The 16,798-nt window shown below is 38.6% G+C and overlaps 1 protein-coding gene and 1 long non-coding RNA gene across 4 annotated transcripts in view; one reads left to right on the top strand and one right to left on the bottom strand.

The window, feature by feature from the left end:
• Nucleotides 1-312: 312 nt before the first annotated feature.
• RBBP8 (RB binding protein 8, endonuclease) overlaps nucleotides 313-16,798 on the top strand; it is a 40,234-nt gene continuing 23,748 nt past the window's right edge. The window contains exons 1-4 of one of the 3 annotated variants that reach the window (XM_086890400.1): nucleotides 313-628; nucleotides 2,231-2,279; nucleotides 9,599-9,819; nucleotides 14,957-14,999. In XM_086890400.1, the coding sequence (XP_086746526.1) occupies nucleotides 9,708-9,819; nucleotides 14,957-14,999 (155 nt within the window). In that variant the 5' untranslated portion in view covers nucleotides 313-628; nucleotides 2,231-2,279; nucleotides 9,599-9,707. Of the gene's footprint in view, nucleotides 629-2,230; nucleotides 2,280-5,907; nucleotides 6,947-9,598; nucleotides 9,820-14,956; nucleotides 15,000-16,798 lie in introns of those variants that run through there. The other 2 variants (XM_086890395.1, XM_086890390.1) reach the window with 2 other exon arrangements.
• On the bottom strand, nucleotides 4,177-6,492 carry LOC111924937 (uncharacterized). The gene is made up of 2 exons (XR_002861940.2): nucleotides 5,670-6,492; nucleotides 4,177-4,911 (listed from the first exon to the last, which is right to left on the bottom strand). It is a non-coding gene; the product is annotated as an uncharacterized LOC111924937 (long non-coding RNA).

The raw sequence follows: 16,798 nt of genomic DNA, 5'->3' as shown, positions 1-16,798 counted from the left end.
CATAATAAGTCTGCACAGTTAGCGTTGTAAAAAAAAAGACATTTTCTTCTCTGTTTCTCTTAGCACTTATTCTGGGCAGACCTCTAGCCCAGTTCATCTGCATATAAAATGAAACAAAATTTATAACAATAAGATCTTGCTACACTTCACAAGGATGTATCATTCCCCCACCCCTCGGTAAATTATTTTGCTGGAGGCTACATCATTCTCTCTGAGTAGTATGTTGGGAGTTGACAGAGGCGTGAATAATTCGCGGCGCAGAAGCCTCCCCAGCCGAGCTGAGCTGCAGCATGTTGGGCCGGCCTTTGATGCAGACTGGTTGGGCAGGTTCCTGGGTGCCCCGGGAACCGGTCTGACGGGCCTGTTATGCCAACAAATTCTGGTATGATTCCATGCTCTCCAGAATGCAGAAACCTGCCCAGCCAGTTAAATGAAAGGCATATTAGGTTATCCATTGCACATTGTATATATCTTAGGTGCAGCAGATCTCCTCTCGGCATTCTCTAGTGTGGTCCACAGTGGCTTCCTCATCTCACTTACACTTGAGGTTTATAGCTGGAGGGGAAGTCAATAGTAAATATTTATCACCCCGACCAAGAACAGAACTTTTCACAATTCAAACAGAAGGGTGAGTTTTGAAAATCTTTCTTTAATATTAATTTAAGATAACCTTAAGCAAAAAATTTCTCTGATGCTTGAAGTGGTATAGTGGCTATCTCCTTAATGTGTCTGAGTACTGCCAGTCTCTATGGCACTTGTTGACAGGATTTTGGTAACTGTAGCTGTTTGAGCCTTCTCTGCGCAGCTCAACATCATCTGCTCTGTCTGCAGAGTATTTACTGCAGAGACAGTTCAATGAACCCAGCACGGGAGTGAGAGATAGAAACTCCACAGCCAATGACTTGGTATTTTGAGCAGTTCACTTAGGTATTGCTTATTGGTCTTCTCTTTTATACAGTGTTTTCATAATCCCTGTCAGATAACAGCAGTGTTGTGAAAAAGCATAATGTCATTACAGTATGATGTGTGGTTACTAATTCTTATCAGACTAACTTTTTTAATTGTTCAATTTTATAGAATGAGCTACTTAAGCTTAGATTTACCTATTTCATGGTAAGATAGGAAACTTATTTGTCATTCTTACTGCTTTCTTTCTACATACTTTTTAGAAATTTACCTGTTTAAAATGAGTAATGGTGGTAGTAATGGCAATAAAAAGCAGTGCTAGTCACAAAGAGCAGGCTGACCTGAAAGTTGTACCTGTATCTGCAGCTGAATCCATTCACAGGTTCTGTGTCAAATAAGAAAAATTAAACAGTGTAAAAACAAAAGCTGTGGAATCTGGTAACTGATTAACTACTGGAGAACAGAACTACTTGCTGAGCTGAATAGAAAGGAATGAAGACAGGTTTTGTCATGCCTGTTAGGACAAAATAACTCTTTAACATAAGTAAATGTGAATCTTTTCAATATCTATATATCTACATTTTTAAAACCCCTCACATAGCTGCTTTCGTCTCAGAGGCATTCTTGATTTTGTCTAACTTTAAGCAAAACAATTACCATTTTCTTTTGTGCTGTGAAAAAAACCCATATCAGAATCAGTGGATACAAACCACTAGATACAAAATATCTATACTGGATTATGTAAGACTTTATGGTAGTCACACAACAGGAAGCTTCAATTATGTTTACTGCCAGCTATTTCTAGGTAAAATTAATATTATTCTTTTGTAGAGTGCCAAGAAAAAGGCCTCCTGAGCCTCTTTAAAAAATCAATGAATTGAAATCACCTTCTCATTAGCAGCACTGTATGTGTGTGTAAAATTTTTCTTCAAAGTGTTGATAAACAGAAATTAACATAGGAAAATTTTGTGGTCTTCCAGAAGCTGATATATTCAACAGGAAAAAATGTTTAATTTTCTTATATTCTCAGTTGATTCTGCTATCAAATATGTAAGGAAAACTTGCAAAGGGATAAACCATTCTCCAAAGAAAAATTACAGCTGGCTGAACTGGATGGTTTTCACAAGAACTCTGTGTAGAGCCTATAAAATGCTACAAGAGAGCTTTGATTTCTAAAGCTATAGGATTTTAACACAGAACATGTTGAATATATTTAGAATTCAAACAAAATAAATCACTTTTTCAAAATGCTGCTTGCCATCCTCTCTTGGGTTTATGTGTTCTGTTTTATTTGGGTTTTCCTCAGCTGCCTTTTTTTTTTTAGGGGCTGGAAGTGCAGGGACTATTATTTGGGGATTTCTTTTTCCTAAATGGTAAGTAAAATATCACTTCTTATCTGCTGTTTCTTTTCTGTCCCTGAATTTATGTTGTTCACTACAGTAAAAGATAGGTGGCATGATTTTTTGCGCAGATCTGTTAACTTTTACATCAGCCTTCCAAGGCTGAAATAAATATGCATAACTACCCAAACTGGTCATGTTACTCTGAGAAACATCAATATGAGCAAAACATTTCCATATGCAACTAACACAAACAGGTGCTGCTGCGTAGAGCTTGAAGACCAGGAACACTGTACTGGGGTCCTGCAACAGCATCCCTCATATTGCTTTTTTAAAATGTTTTTCCCCCCTGCATCAAGACTTTCTAAGAGACCTGAGAGTTTGAGCTGAATAAGCCCTGGCAGTTTCTGACTATAGATGAAGAGCAGTGAAAGCACTTAAAAGAAGAGAGCTCCTTAAAATGAACAGTGTTACAGGCATCGGGAAATTTGATCTTAGCTCAGTTTCAAATGTGGCTACGCAAGCAACTTGAGAAGAATCAAATTCAACTAGTGGGGTGATGGAGTGGCTCCTCCCTATTTTTCCAGAGAAAGCAACCACCTGTGACAGACAGCGTGGTGTCTGTTGTCTGTGTACCCTCCCAGCTGTAAGAAATCATGCTACTCAGAGCACTTCCAGTTCTTACACTTCTAGTTCAAATCCCATTTAGGTAGTAGCTGAACTGTGCCATTTAATCTTATTTTCTGCATCTGAAGTTTGGCTCCTTTGATGTCTTTATTGGCAATTGCAACATAAAGTACATTAAATGAACATGACTGGAGAATTAAACAATATATTTATCCTTCAGTTGCAGATCTGCAGGTAGAGGAGGTTGTGAACACCCTGGCCACGTATATGTACGTGTGATCTATTAAATCTGATGCAAATACATAAGGACCTCACTATTTTATTTTATACATATACACACACACACAAATACACACACACACATATATATACAAAGAATTAAGTAGTTACCTTTGTGCATAAAGCAAATAAAATATTTAAATTGTACGTCCCATTGTCATTCAAATTTAATATTTACATCTAAATTTAAAGTAATAGAAACAAAAAAATAAGCTTTCTGCTAATATATTTTAGCCTTACTCCGTATGCATATGCAGTGAAATAAAGTTAAAGGCTATTTTTAATTTTATTTGCTCTGCAACATTGCAACAACTCTTACAATAGAATTTCAGTAATAACTGAAATACAATAATAAGTAATCATAAATAAAATAAGTAATACAATCAAACTTCAGTTATTAGCTGATTTGCTGGTAAATAGTCCAGTCATCAAAAAGAAAGGCATTGCCACTAAACTGTAACTGAAAATCGACAGCTCCACATACTGTTATAGGATTAAACATTTCAGACTGTCCAGGTCTAAAATAGGATATGGTAAAATAAGACTCCCTTTTTGCACAATTGTTCATGGGTAAGTGTTGTGTCACCTAGTTCAATGTGCCACAGCAAGGGTTATTTTGAAATCTGGACATGAGCCATGATACCACAGGAAGTTTCATATCTGTTCAAGCACAGTAACGGTGAAGCATTTTTCCCACAGTTTTATTGTCTAGGTGTGTGTGTTTACTCTTACGAGGTGAATGAGATGCAGTTCCAGTTAGACTAGTCATCTTAAGACACCCCGTGTGTGAATGTGGAGTATCAGAGTCTCCAGTAGTTTTCTAGCATGTTCAATGAGCCAGGAATCTATTCAGTGGCCAACTATGTGATTATGGAGTACATAAAATCAAATAAATCTGGAAGGGAGATAAAAGTAAAGTTCAACCGTTAGTGTTAATCCATTTTCACTCGCTGTGGAGTAGATAAGGATAACACTGTAGAAGTCAGTGGATTTATATTGCTGTAAAGATCAACACAAGAGAATATGAAAACAAACAGTTCAGAGTTTATTGGGAAATAAAAGAGATGACATAACTATTTGCCAGAGTGTTTCCTATAAATAGTAAGAAAGGTACAGTTTATGGTAAAGTATCTGATCAATCAGCAAGAGGGTTATTTTATTGCTACTTATCAGATCTGTGCGTAGATTTAAGACATCTGCTTCTCTTAACATGAGGAAATGATTGCTTGCCTACATCACAAACTTTAAGATTACAAAAGTTTCAAAATTAGAATGAAAAGCTGCCAACAAGCATTATTTAATAAGACTGGTGAGTCTATCACAACTTATTATGACATGACAGCTTCTTCCAAAACACTAGCTAATTTTAGTTCCCCCGTATGTCTACTGATCTGATAACGGATCAAACTTACTATTTGATCTTACAGTAAGTAATATGCTGCTGAGCTCCTGAACAAAGTTTTCATTTTATTTAAGTTGAAAAATAAGTAGTTAAACAATGATGAGGAATGAGCAGAAAACCTAAGTACAAGATTTTTCTAAATACTTCAGAATTCATGGTACGTACTTGATGGGAAACCAAGAAAATTTTCAATCTTTTCAAACAGATTTGAAGCTTTACTAATGTGTCATCTCCTGTCTGACAGTATTTCAAAATACCTCAAAAATGTTGATATAGTATTTCAGATCCAGTTTTACTTGTGCTGTACTTCCTTATTTATGATGTTTTCTTGAGACCTGAATGATCTGAGACATTTACCTGAAATGTAAAAAGAATTAGATGGAACAGCTACTAACAATTATGAAATACTTGAACACTTAACTTTTGAAATATTGCTATTAACAATCTAGAAAGTATATGTTTGCAGCACTGCCCCTTCCAAACTGATTGCTATAATATCTTCTAGTCATGCCACCAAGCTGCCTCTGCAAGAGTATATGTATATATATATATGTATAAGTATATGTATCAAAACAGTCCAGTGGAATCATGTGAAGGCAGAATAGTAATAGTGAAAAACTGTATTTTGTTTCTATTTCATCACTAAGAACTACCTAAAATCAAGGGGTTTATCTCATTGCAGACAGCAGGGCTGGTCCCAATGAATGAAGGAACATGGATCTGCAATTCGGGCAAAAAAAAAATAACATTGAGAAGTGACAAAAAAGTTCAGCAGCCTTATACTGTACTAATTATATGTGCCTACTACTTTCCATATTCACATAAAACACAAAAATATGTCTAGACTGCTTTGTGGTATGGTAAAATAACAAGCCATGGAAACTGTTAAGACCAAGAGGGTGGGGAGAAGCCTCCCCACATACTTCTGTGTGTAAGCCCCAGCAACCAGATTACAAATCCTGGGGCACAGAAAGATTCAACAGCATAGCCTTAAAGGCAAGGCCACTTCTGGTACAGTTGTACACCCCGATGATCCTGTCTACATCTAAACCAGCAAGAACTTCTTCCAGGAAGGCAGGGACAGCATTTGTTTCAATGTAAGCTCTCGCACACACCCTTGCTTTTCCAGAGTGTTCTGTGCCTGCTGTCACACCAAACTGTAGCACCAGCCAGGCCCTGGTTTATCCCCTTGGCTTTCCTCTGGCAGCTCTCTGTCAAAACCCCAAGTACTGGGCCAGAGGAGAGGGCTGAGTCAACACCTGGTGACCTCGATGAACAAACACGAGGCAGCAGTATGCCCAGGCGGCCAAGGCCAATGGCATCCTTGTCTGTGTCAGAAATTGTGAGGCCAGCGGGATCCTGTACTTGGCACTGGTGAGGCTGTGAGGTTTGGGCCTCTCAATTCAGGAAGGACATTGAGGTGCTGGAGCATATACAGAGAAGCTGGTAAAGGATCTGGAACACGTATCCCATGAAGCGCTCCTCAGGGAACTGGCAGTGTTCAGCCTAGAGGAGGCTCAGGAGTGACTTTATCGCTCTCGACAACCAGCAGAAATGAGGCTGCAGGCAGCTGGGGATCAGCCTCTTCTCCCAGGCAACAAGTGACAGGGCAAAAAGAAGCGGCCTCAGGTTGCTACAAAGGAGGCTCAGGTTGGACATCAGGAAGAGTGTCTTCACAGAATGGGTGATTAGACATTGGAATGGATTGTCCAGGGAGGTGGTTGAGTCATCCTCCCTGCAAGTGTTTAAGGAAAGACAGGACGTTGCACTTAGTGCCGTGGTCTAGTTGACATGGTGGTGCTTGGTCGAAGGCAGGACTCGATGCTCTCTCAGCGGTCTTTTCTGACCCAGCTAATCCTGATCCTGTGACCGTGCCAGCCCCTCCACCAGAACCTCCCGGCCAGCCGCCCAGGCCCGGGAGGGGGGCGGCTCAGACCCTCAGGTTGCCGCACCCTCGCGAGAGCAGCGCGGAAACCTCGCGAGAGCTGCCCGCGCCCCGCCCCCCCGGGCAGGGGAAGGCGCTCGCTGCAGCTTTTCCTTTTTTCCCGCCGCTGGCGCGCGGAGCCGCCGGGGGCCAACCAGGTAACGGCGCGCGCTCTCCTCATCCTCCGCCGGGGAGCGACCGCGAGCGCGCCGCCCCCGCTCCGCCCCGGGGACGGGCCCGCCACGGCCCCTCCGGCCCCGGGTCCCCGCCGGGCGCTCCTCAGGCACTGCCCCCCTGCCCGAGGGAGCCCCGTTCTCTCCGTTTGGGAGGCTCGGGAGAAGCGGCGTGTGGGACATGCCATACCGCTCCTCTGGCGTCCCGGCTGCGGGGCGTGACCCAAGCCTGGCGGGAAGCTCCCAGGTGTTGGTCATGGCAGGATTTCCCAGAGCATCCCGGCGTGTCTTTCGAGTGAGTTTTCTGTGCGGTGTTCGTGCAAGAGGGAAAGGAGAGCAAAGTTCACCGCCGGGAAGTACAGGAGAGTTGAGTTTGTAGGAGCAGCCGGTGGGTTTTGGTAGGGATCAGGGCGCCCCGAATCCCCTGGTGTGCTCCCCAGAATCCCGGAGGGGCGGAGTGTCCCCGGCGGAAAGGTATCAACACCGATAAGCGGCCTCGGCGCGTTTATCGGTGCTGATGGCTTCCTGGAGGCAATCATTGATGAATCCGTGGAAAGCCTTACGGTGCCGGAGGGAGTTGGTTTGTGGAAGAAGAGGGAAATGGACACTTTCAGGTGGTTCTGTGAAAGCGGCAGTCGGCGGGATAGCAGCAAAGCAGGACATCCGGGAGAGGGGCTGGCACGGTGCTTCCACCCCCACCCCCAAGCAGCTTCCAGCTCTGCCCCTGCCTGCAAGTGTCCGTACATTCAGCTCCGGCGGTTTTTCCCCTAAGGACTGGAAAGCACTTTCTTAGGGCTGGAGACTGAGCCATCACTTTAACACCTGTGCAGCTGCCCAGACCTGTCAAAGGCTCGACTTGTATACATCTTGCGGGTCCTGTATTTTAAGGGAGGTTGAACACATGTAGGAAGCTGCGTATCTTTTTGGGACCCTGAAGCAGATGAAGCTTGGGAAAATGCCTTGCTCCTTTTTCCTATTTGTAGTCGGTTGGTGTACTAATAATTTGCAGAAACTCTGAGCGGGTTTTGTGCATTTTTTTTTTCTTCTTGCAGTTATCTTGGGGAAAAAAAAATCCAAAACAAATACTACAGAGACATTTACTGTCTAGAGTCAGATGACTTTTCCATGGAAATGAGTCATCCGACATACTTAAATCTGAAACAGTAAGTGAAAGCAAGCATGTGGTTTTCACTGTCCTAGTCCTTGATAGAGAAAAAGCTTGATCCTGAAACATCTGTTGAAAGTGCAAAGCAAGAGTTTAAAAGCCATACCTAATGTCACTAGGCAGTTGGTTCCACAGTGTTCTAAGATGGCTTAATGTGGCTGCACACAAAGTGGGGCATTTCAGCTGCAGTGATGCAAGCAGATTACTGCTCAACTTCTGTTGAAGACTTGTAGGCATTGCTAATTTCAAATGGTAATTTTATTTTCTATTAAGGTTTTCTCTGAAGACAGCATTTGCTAACTTAGAGCCATATCCTGAAATAGGCACTGAATTTGCTATGGACAGAGCAGGTTAAAACAAACGTGGAGCTGCTGGCTGCATTACTGTAGCATTCAAGTATCCTTATGTTATAGAAAACATACAGTTCAAGTGTTTCTGTTGAGAATAATGTTTTCTTCCATTATTTTTATTCCATTGTAAAGATAGCCAGACTGAAAAAAAGTGATTTAAAACAGTGCACAGAGAGATGAGACAGGAGAGTGGAACCAAAGCCTCCAGGCCCTACACTTGGTTACTGTCCACTGGACTGGACATTTTATTGTGGTGAATCTGAGGGAGCAGTTAAACCAGTAGCTGCATTCAGATACTCTGAGTTGTTTGAAGGCTCTCAAGACAGGAAATGCAGCTTCTTGACTAATCATAAATCTTGTATTATCTGAACTGTAACTTATACCTCAAAAGTTTGAGAGCAAATTGTTTCTTCCATTTAGCAGTATAGGCATGGTGGTTTGCTTGCTGAAGTTGCTAATTTAGGAATAGTACAAAATACCTAGCTTTTTTTTTTCTTACTGCATTTTATATTACAAAGTCATAGAGATAGCTATGTCCACCTGGTAATGACAGTCCCTTTTCAAGGGTGCTTGTTTAAAATTGACTGCATAAAAATGGGGAAAACTTAGAATGTCCAGTTTCACACAGAGGGAATGGAAGGACAGAGATTACAGTAGTATTTCAATATTGGACACCCAGTGCCAGTAGAATTGAATCTTATCTTGGCTCAGAGCCAGATCTGAGTACCATGCTTCCCCCGTAGTTTGCCTGAGGGCATAATCTCTGTAAGAAATCCTTCAAAACAAGTGAGAATTATGGGTAAAATGATCCTCAATTTTGCAGGCAGTCTGCTTCTAAGCTTCTAAGACAGGGCTATCTGACTTTGATAGTTCCTCTCAAATATTAATGTTTTGGAGATCTACAGATTTTTGCAGATACCCTCCAATTTTTATTTTTTTTTTAATCAGGGAACGGGAATAATTTTAATATAGAATTATGAAGACTTCAAGGGGATGTGAGCTTTTCCTTGCAAAAGGGTGTAATTTGAATCCGAGTTTATATAAAGAATGTATGTAGACAAATCCATCTCTGATAAAACTTTTGACAAATGCTTTTGCTGGCAGCCAGATTTTGCCATGATGGCTTGCTTTTGGAAAACAGGAATTCTGTATAACTGTATCTTTAGATTAGAAAAAAGTACAGACCCCTAGGTATTTTAATCATATTTTGAGTTGATAGCTTTTTAAGGGGAGGATTTTTAACAAATATGTTAATTTGTAATTACCTACAGCAAAATACATAGCATTGTCCAAACTTCGTGTGACTGTCAGTATTAAAGTATATAAATATATATCCTCAACAAGCATAGACAGCCAACTTTTCATTTCATTCATGGCTACAAGTTATACTCTCATAAATTCAAATGTAAGTGTTATCATTCTGTTGTTACAGATCTACACTTCTCTTCAGAAACAGTTTCATAACTATGTAATTTAAAATATAAAGTTTGAGAGTGAGCCAGTTCTTCAAGTCAAAGAAGCTGGGAGCAGAAATAAGCAAGATGAACGCATCTGGAGGAAGCTGTGGGAGCCCTAGTTCTGCAGAACCTACAGGAGATATCTTCAAAGAAGTGTGGTGCAAACTGAAAGAATGCCATGATAAAGAAGTACAAGGTAAATCATTGAAGGTTAGGTTTGTCAGGTGAAAGTTGGTGTTAGTTACCACAGGAAAACTTTGAACCAAAATACTCTGCATGGAACTAAATAGATCTTTAGTATTTTAAGTTATGCAGAAAGTTGGACCTGATGATTACAAATGATCCCAAGAGTTTGACCACCTCAGCCTTGTTTAACAGGATTAAACTATCAACACATATAAATTATTTGCTAGGTCAGTGAAGAAAAAGCAGCACAATGGTACGTGGAATCTCTGCTTGTGTGCAAAATATTTGTGTTACTTTACCTTTAATGGATTATGATTCAAATTTCCAAACCATGTTATTCAATGGAGTATTTCCTTCTGCTTTTGGCTTTAGTTGGTTCAGATACATTAAAATTCCTTGCATTGTTTATTTCCCCTAACTTGTGCAAAATCACAGTGCAGATTAATGTTACTGAAGTGAAAATTGTTTCTTCAGATTTTAGTGTTCTAATTTTTCTTAGCAAAATTTATAATGTTCTTATAATACGATAATTCTTACATTATGTGACTTGTACTAACAATTTTACTACAGATTGGCTGTTAGTGTCTGTTCATTCTTCAGTAATTCAGAAAAGATGAATTATTGCACCATATGTATTGTTACTGTAATATTGTTTTGCAAGGAGTATTCATAAGGGTTTTTTGTTAAAAACATGAAATAAGTTAACATTTTGTTCCGCTAATCTAAAGTCACATGATCCATTCTTTTGGATGGAATTAAAACCGTATTAGATTGTATCTTCTAACAAGTATATCCTTATGTATGAAATAGTTTTGGTTTTTTTTATTAGTCTGGAATAAAAGTGGGTGAGTTTTTGTGATTTAAGAGCTTTAGTCATGCAAGTGGATCTTTACCCAGACCATTTGAGTGGCCTTGCTTGTTTCTACCAGCCTGAAGACCTGCTTCAGGTCTGTCCATTTTGGCCCAGTTATACCATCACTTCTTGCTTTCAAAAACTCTTAGGGATTGTTTTATAATTAATAGATGTTACATGCCTCCTACTTAAAGTCTTGATGCAATAATTTGCAGCTGTCAACTGCAATAATCAGCAGCAAACTTTGTTGTTGATTATTAAAAAAAACCAGACTAAACAAGCAACCAAAAAGCATATACCAATATGGCAAATGGAAAGAAAATGATAGCAGACAGTAGGATTTCCTTACATTAACATACAAACTACAATTTTATATTGTGTTCCAAAACAAAAAAAATTAACTTTTTTAATAATAATTTTTTTTAATTGTCGATGGTTCTTTTGGAGTGGGTGTGATGTCAACCACAGATATATGCGGAAGTACTGACAGAATGGGATCTGACAATCTATGGCATGTCTGAACAACAAAAACTTAACAAACAAAAAGCTCTAGTGTAGAAATTAATGTTAAGTGACCCTTTCTCTAGTTTCTTGGGGTGTGCAGCACGTGATTTTCAAGTTTGGGTTTTCTTTCTGCAAGCAAGGTACTCTTTAGCATGCATGCAGGGTGTGGCCAGGTAATTTTGCCACCAGGCAGTCTTTTTCATGCCTAGCCCTTTGTCAGTATGTCCCACACTGTGTTAGGTAAAATTAGGTCTTCCATGATAACATCAAAGGCATGCCTGAAGGATAGTTAATTTTTTCAGAAGGTGGGGATCCTCTTAGAGAAAATGGTACTGGAAGATATTTTAGAAACATCAAACACAGACTTGCCTAGACTTTGCTTGTTTCTGAAGTCTATAAATAAGAATTAAAATTGACTCATGAGTTTCCAATCTGAATGTCAGCAAAAATTATTTTAAAGGTGGTAGAAGGTGGATTAAGGGAAAATTAGTAGTTGTTGAAAAAGCTTTTTGCATGTACAAGGTACTAAACACTAAAATGGTGAAATTCTTTTTATTTAAAATTCATGAAAAGTAGAATTCATGAGACATGAACTTGACATGGTCAGACATGTTATACAATATAGAATGTAGACTGAAGAATACTATAAACTCATGCAGTTTGAAAGGAATTCTGTTGAATTTGGATATTACTATATAAAGGGTGTGTTTACTATATGTAAAGGATGTGTTTTTCCAGCGTTATGTAAAGAAATCCAGTTTCTTGTTCTTTTAAACTGATCATTTCCAAAAAAATTCAAATTTTGGCCTTCTTCAGCCAAAATGGCTATTATTTAACTTAAATTCATTATGAGACAATGGGTAGGACACCTACATCCCAGTTTCCAAAGATGTTTGGTATGATCAGTGTCAGTTGACTTTTCATGGAGTTCAGAAGTACTCAACAACTCAGAATAATGGTCATTAAAACTATTTGCTCTTATTTCCTATCTGTAGAATGTGTAGGATACTTACATAGTGCCCAGAAGATTCAAAGGAATTTAATAATGCTTTTGATAAACTGATTTATTTCTACAGTTGGTAATTATTACTTCTTGATTGAAATAATTATATAGATGCTTGCTGCATGTGGATCTTATCAAGATGGGTTCGAGGATTAATTTGAATCTAAAACTCTGTACTAAAAATATCAGCATAGAAATGAGAGCAGTGTTTTATGTACAAGAAATAGCTTTGCTTTTTTTAATTATTGCTTACCTCTGAAAAGCAGAAGCTATCAATAGAGAAAAAAAACTGTGGTTACAGAAGGAGAGAAACCTATGAGGAAAACAATCTCATTGATAGATTGCTGTAGGAAAGGAAATGGCTGGAAGTTCCTCAAAAGTAAATAATTACAGAAAACAGAGCTGGAAGGGATTTTAGGAGGTCATCTAGTCCATCTCTGTACCCTTGAGGTAGGATTATGTCTGCGTCATTGCTGACAGTAGCTTGTCCAACTTGTTTCAAGAAGTCTTCAGTGATAAAGATTCTGCAGTCTTCCAAGGCAGTGTCAGTTTTAAGGAAGTGCATTCAATGCATTTGAAGATGCATCAGAACAGAAATTATCATAGCCATTAATTGAAATATTACAGCTATGTAGTCTAATCAAATAGCAAGTTTCATTAAAAAAGTATTTAGTCTGCCTAATGATAGTTTAAAGAAGGTCTCTGTTGCTTTAACAGGTGTAGAGGGGTGTCATTTACTAATGCACTTTAGAAGCATTAGGCAGTGTAGATCTATGTAGCCTACAGCTTGTCTATTCCATAAAAATATTGCGCAAAAGATAAAACTGGATTGGGAAGGGACACAGTCTAGTTCCACAGAATTTTACGTGCTCCCTATGTTGAAACTTGAAAAAGCAAAGCTCTTTAAATGAGCATGCTTAGAAACTCTCAATACTCTGGAAAAGCAAAAGGAAGAGACTACAGTAGATGTAGTAATTCAAGGCTCTTGGATAAATGTAACAGGCTGGTTTCCTGCCTTCTCATTGCAGTCATTTGAACTAAGAAAAAATGCAACCTTTAAGTAACTAGTTTAGTTCTTCCTGAATTCAGGTGAGAAGGGAGATAGTGTTACCTGTAGCACAGTACTGGGCCTTTTGAGCCCTGCCTCTTCAATTGGTCGCTCAGGTTGCCAAAGTTACAATCCTAAATACTTGCTGAACAGACTACCTGTTCATACAGGAGATGCATTGTTGTGCAGCTTCATTCCTTCCGATGGGCGTGGAGCAGCTTTAAAGCAAGCTTTATAGGGGTTCTAATTGCAGATGCCTAATTGACTTGATGAATAGCAACTACTTAAAAAAATAAACCCTCTTTCTGTGCTGATCTGCATGATAGAACATAATGTCTCACAGGTGCTGAACACTTGGAGATAAAAGAAATCTTGCTATATTTCCTAAGAATTTTTTTAAGTAGTCTGTCTGCATTTTTAACTCATTGTCTCACTGGCATCTTGTAGCAAGTATGGGTTCACTGAGTCTGTGGCTGGCTTGACATTTTAAGTGGCCTGAAGAGTGAACCTTCTCAAGCAATTAATTTTTCCCTTTGAGCTGTTCCTAGTTGAGTGTGGTAGGGGAGAAAAAATAGTCTGTTAGCTGTCCTAATCTACATTTTCTATAATAAGATGTAGTATCACCTATGTATTTAGGCTTAAATTCAAAGTAGTCTGAAGTTTTCTTACAAGTATTATGGTTTTATAAGTTTTTCCTGAAATTCTATATGCATAATGCTTTTGCAAGAGAGCTTACAGGAAGCCTGATGTTCGACCTAAGTTGGTAGCAACCTTTCATCATTAGAGGAGAATAACCATGCTAGGAAATACTATGTTATTTTCTGATGTGATATGAAAATTTCTCTTGGATTTCTGTGTAAGAAACTGTTCTATCATGGGAGTCTGATTATTCCTGTTTATTTAGAACAGGAATGACCTGCTTGTGTGTGTAATATCACATAAATTTCCATAGCACTGTGTCCTGATTGTTAAACTGTTTTGTACATAAATATCTTCTTGTCTCTGTGCACATACAAATGCACCCAAGACCTTGCAAGCAGTTTGGCTGGACAGTGTTCTGTCCCCTGGGCTGTCAGCTGTCCACTCCTGCTGAAAACACCACTTGTATTTGCAAACCTTTTCACTTCTTCTCAGGATATAGTTAGGAGTGAAGTGAGTGTGGAACTTTTAGTGGGAGAAGGGCCACAGATGAAATATCATTCCTCAATTCACCTTCAGATATTCCAAGGAAGCTTTGACTGAGAGAATCTGGTAGCACATCTCCAAAGAAGGATGTCGTCCTGTGCTTTAAAGCCTTCAATCACGTATTTTTAATGTTTCCTTTATGCATATACACTGTAAAGCATTTTTCAGTTCAGTGATTGGATGCTTCATTTCCAGTGTAGTAGTATGACAGAACCTATTTTATGCTACTTATGTGGGCATAGTCAATGAAAATATATTGACAGTGCTGGCTATTCATGTGTGGTTATTTCACAAAGGTGTTTGTTTACTTGTGTTAAATCTATGTGTTTGTTTAAGAAGTCCTTGTTTCCTGGAGATCACAATGACTATATTTGTTTCTAAGATCCTGTAGAACACACTCAAAAAGCCCAGAAGCAACCTTTTGCTCTCCAGATTAGTGACATTTTTTGTCTCTTTGTAGATGACAGTGGAAAACGGGGAGCTAATTTATTGGTCTTACTCATTTTTTTAAGTCAGAATTCTATAACATGTAATTTCTTTTTTCTACTTTTCAGGCTTACAGCTGAAAATATCTAAGTTGAAAAAGGAAAGATGCTTGTAAGTACTCATCTTAATGATCTAATTTATTAATGAGCTGCAATTATTGTAAGATCAATTAAGGTTTCATGGATTCTTCCTTTAGATGTATAAAAAACTCTGCTTACTTCGGTAATTCAGCTGAAGTTATCTGAAGATGTATGGAGCTCTTTACAATGTGTGTTTTCTCTTGAGTATAATTTATAAATTAAGTAATTGTTCAATTTTAATCTGAAATAATGAAATTATCTCTTGCTTTTGATATTAGCCTGGTGTATCATAAGTTGCTTCCATGTTCCAGAATCCTAAATTTCTAAATGAGAAATATCAGTGCTGTGGCTGAACAAATACCAGATAGGTTAATCATTGTTTGTTGGAATCTTTCTACAACTGCCACATTGTAGATACAGTACTGTTACATAGGAGGTCTTGTTCTCCTTGCTGCATCTGAATACCTGGGGTTTAGTATTTCAAACTTGGTAATCAGCTGACAATGAGCACCTTATTTTGTATCCCACTCCAGCATTGGAGCTAATGACTTATAAACTCTAGGTCAGACTGGCCATTATGCAGTGCCTTCATAGCCAAAAATGTCTGTCATGTTTATCAGGTATACTGGAATTTTAAGGAAAAAAACCCCAACCAACAGCCTAGTTCCTTCTGTCATTTTACTGTCTTTATGGGGCACTTTACAGGGTTTAGGTGAAAGGCATGTAGTATTAGTGTACATTTATGTCTTATTTATTGGAAATGACTTAATGCCATAGAATGACTTAGAATTAACTAGGAACAATTTTTAAATTGGCTATATTAAGTCTCCCGTGAGTGGCATAAACAGAAAAAAATGAGGGGATATTTTGTGGTTTTAGCTTTTTGTTGGAGGGATTATTTAATGTCCTAAGCATCAGGAAAATACAGCCTGCTTTTGTCAGACTTCAAATTTTGCCATGGTCTGTCTGTACTTGGTTAGTGAACTGAGGTAAAAAAAGTTTAACATTTTGTCCTTCCCAAGTAAAAGTAGAAGCCTTAAATGGTCCCTGATGGTGTTTGCATGTAACAGTTTTATAGGCTGAATATGCAGTTGGAATGGTGTATATGGGTCTGTGTACAGGAAAAATGAAGCATCTGTACTTAAATTTAAGGATTAATAAAATATGTTTGTGATTGTACACTGTAGAAGCTTCCAGCTGTGCTGTTCACTTTATGACCCATGAGTTCTAGTTTCTTGTACTATTGTAATGCCAGCAGTATGAAATGTGGTTGGCTAAACTTAAGTTAAAGGGATAGTGCCAATTTAAAAGTATGTTTGTGTAAAAGAACTGTATCAACAAGTTAGTAAATATGTTTTCATTTCCTGGTGTGTGTGTGTGTGCACTTAACAGCTTTTCATGAGCCAATTTCATGACTTCCACAAGTAATCCATCTCAGGCACACTGAAAACAAACAACTGCTTTCATGGATATATACAAAGGATTCCATGGTAAAAAGAAGAGCTGGGAATTTCTCAGAAGTTAGTCATTGTCATGTTACACAGATTCAGGCGCTTAGCTTTTACTGAACATTAATTTCCGTGTAGAAAGTAATTATGTGCTTGTCGCTCATACCTTGTTTGCATCTTGAAGAGATGTGATCTGATGATAAAACTGAAAGGGAGCTAAAATTGGGAAGTTAATACTACTACTTTTCCTTAGCTCTTTTAAGGAGAAAATATTCTTCGTTAGTTAATTAATTAGTTCTGCTTTTTAGAGAAGGTATTTTCTACAAGATTATCTGCTTCTGAGGGTTTTGGAAAGAGACTTCTCTTGTCTTTATTCATATTA

The sequence above is a fragment of the Cyanistes caeruleus genome, chromosome 1, assembly GCF_971803275.1.
Source record: "Cyanistes caeruleus chromosome 1, bCyaCae1.hap1.1, whole genome shotgun sequence".
NCBI classification, from domain to species: domain Eukaryota; kingdom Metazoa; phylum Chordata; class Aves; order Passeriformes; family Paridae; genus Cyanistes; species Cyanistes caeruleus.
This window is presented reverse-complemented; position numbering and strand designations above follow the sequence as displayed.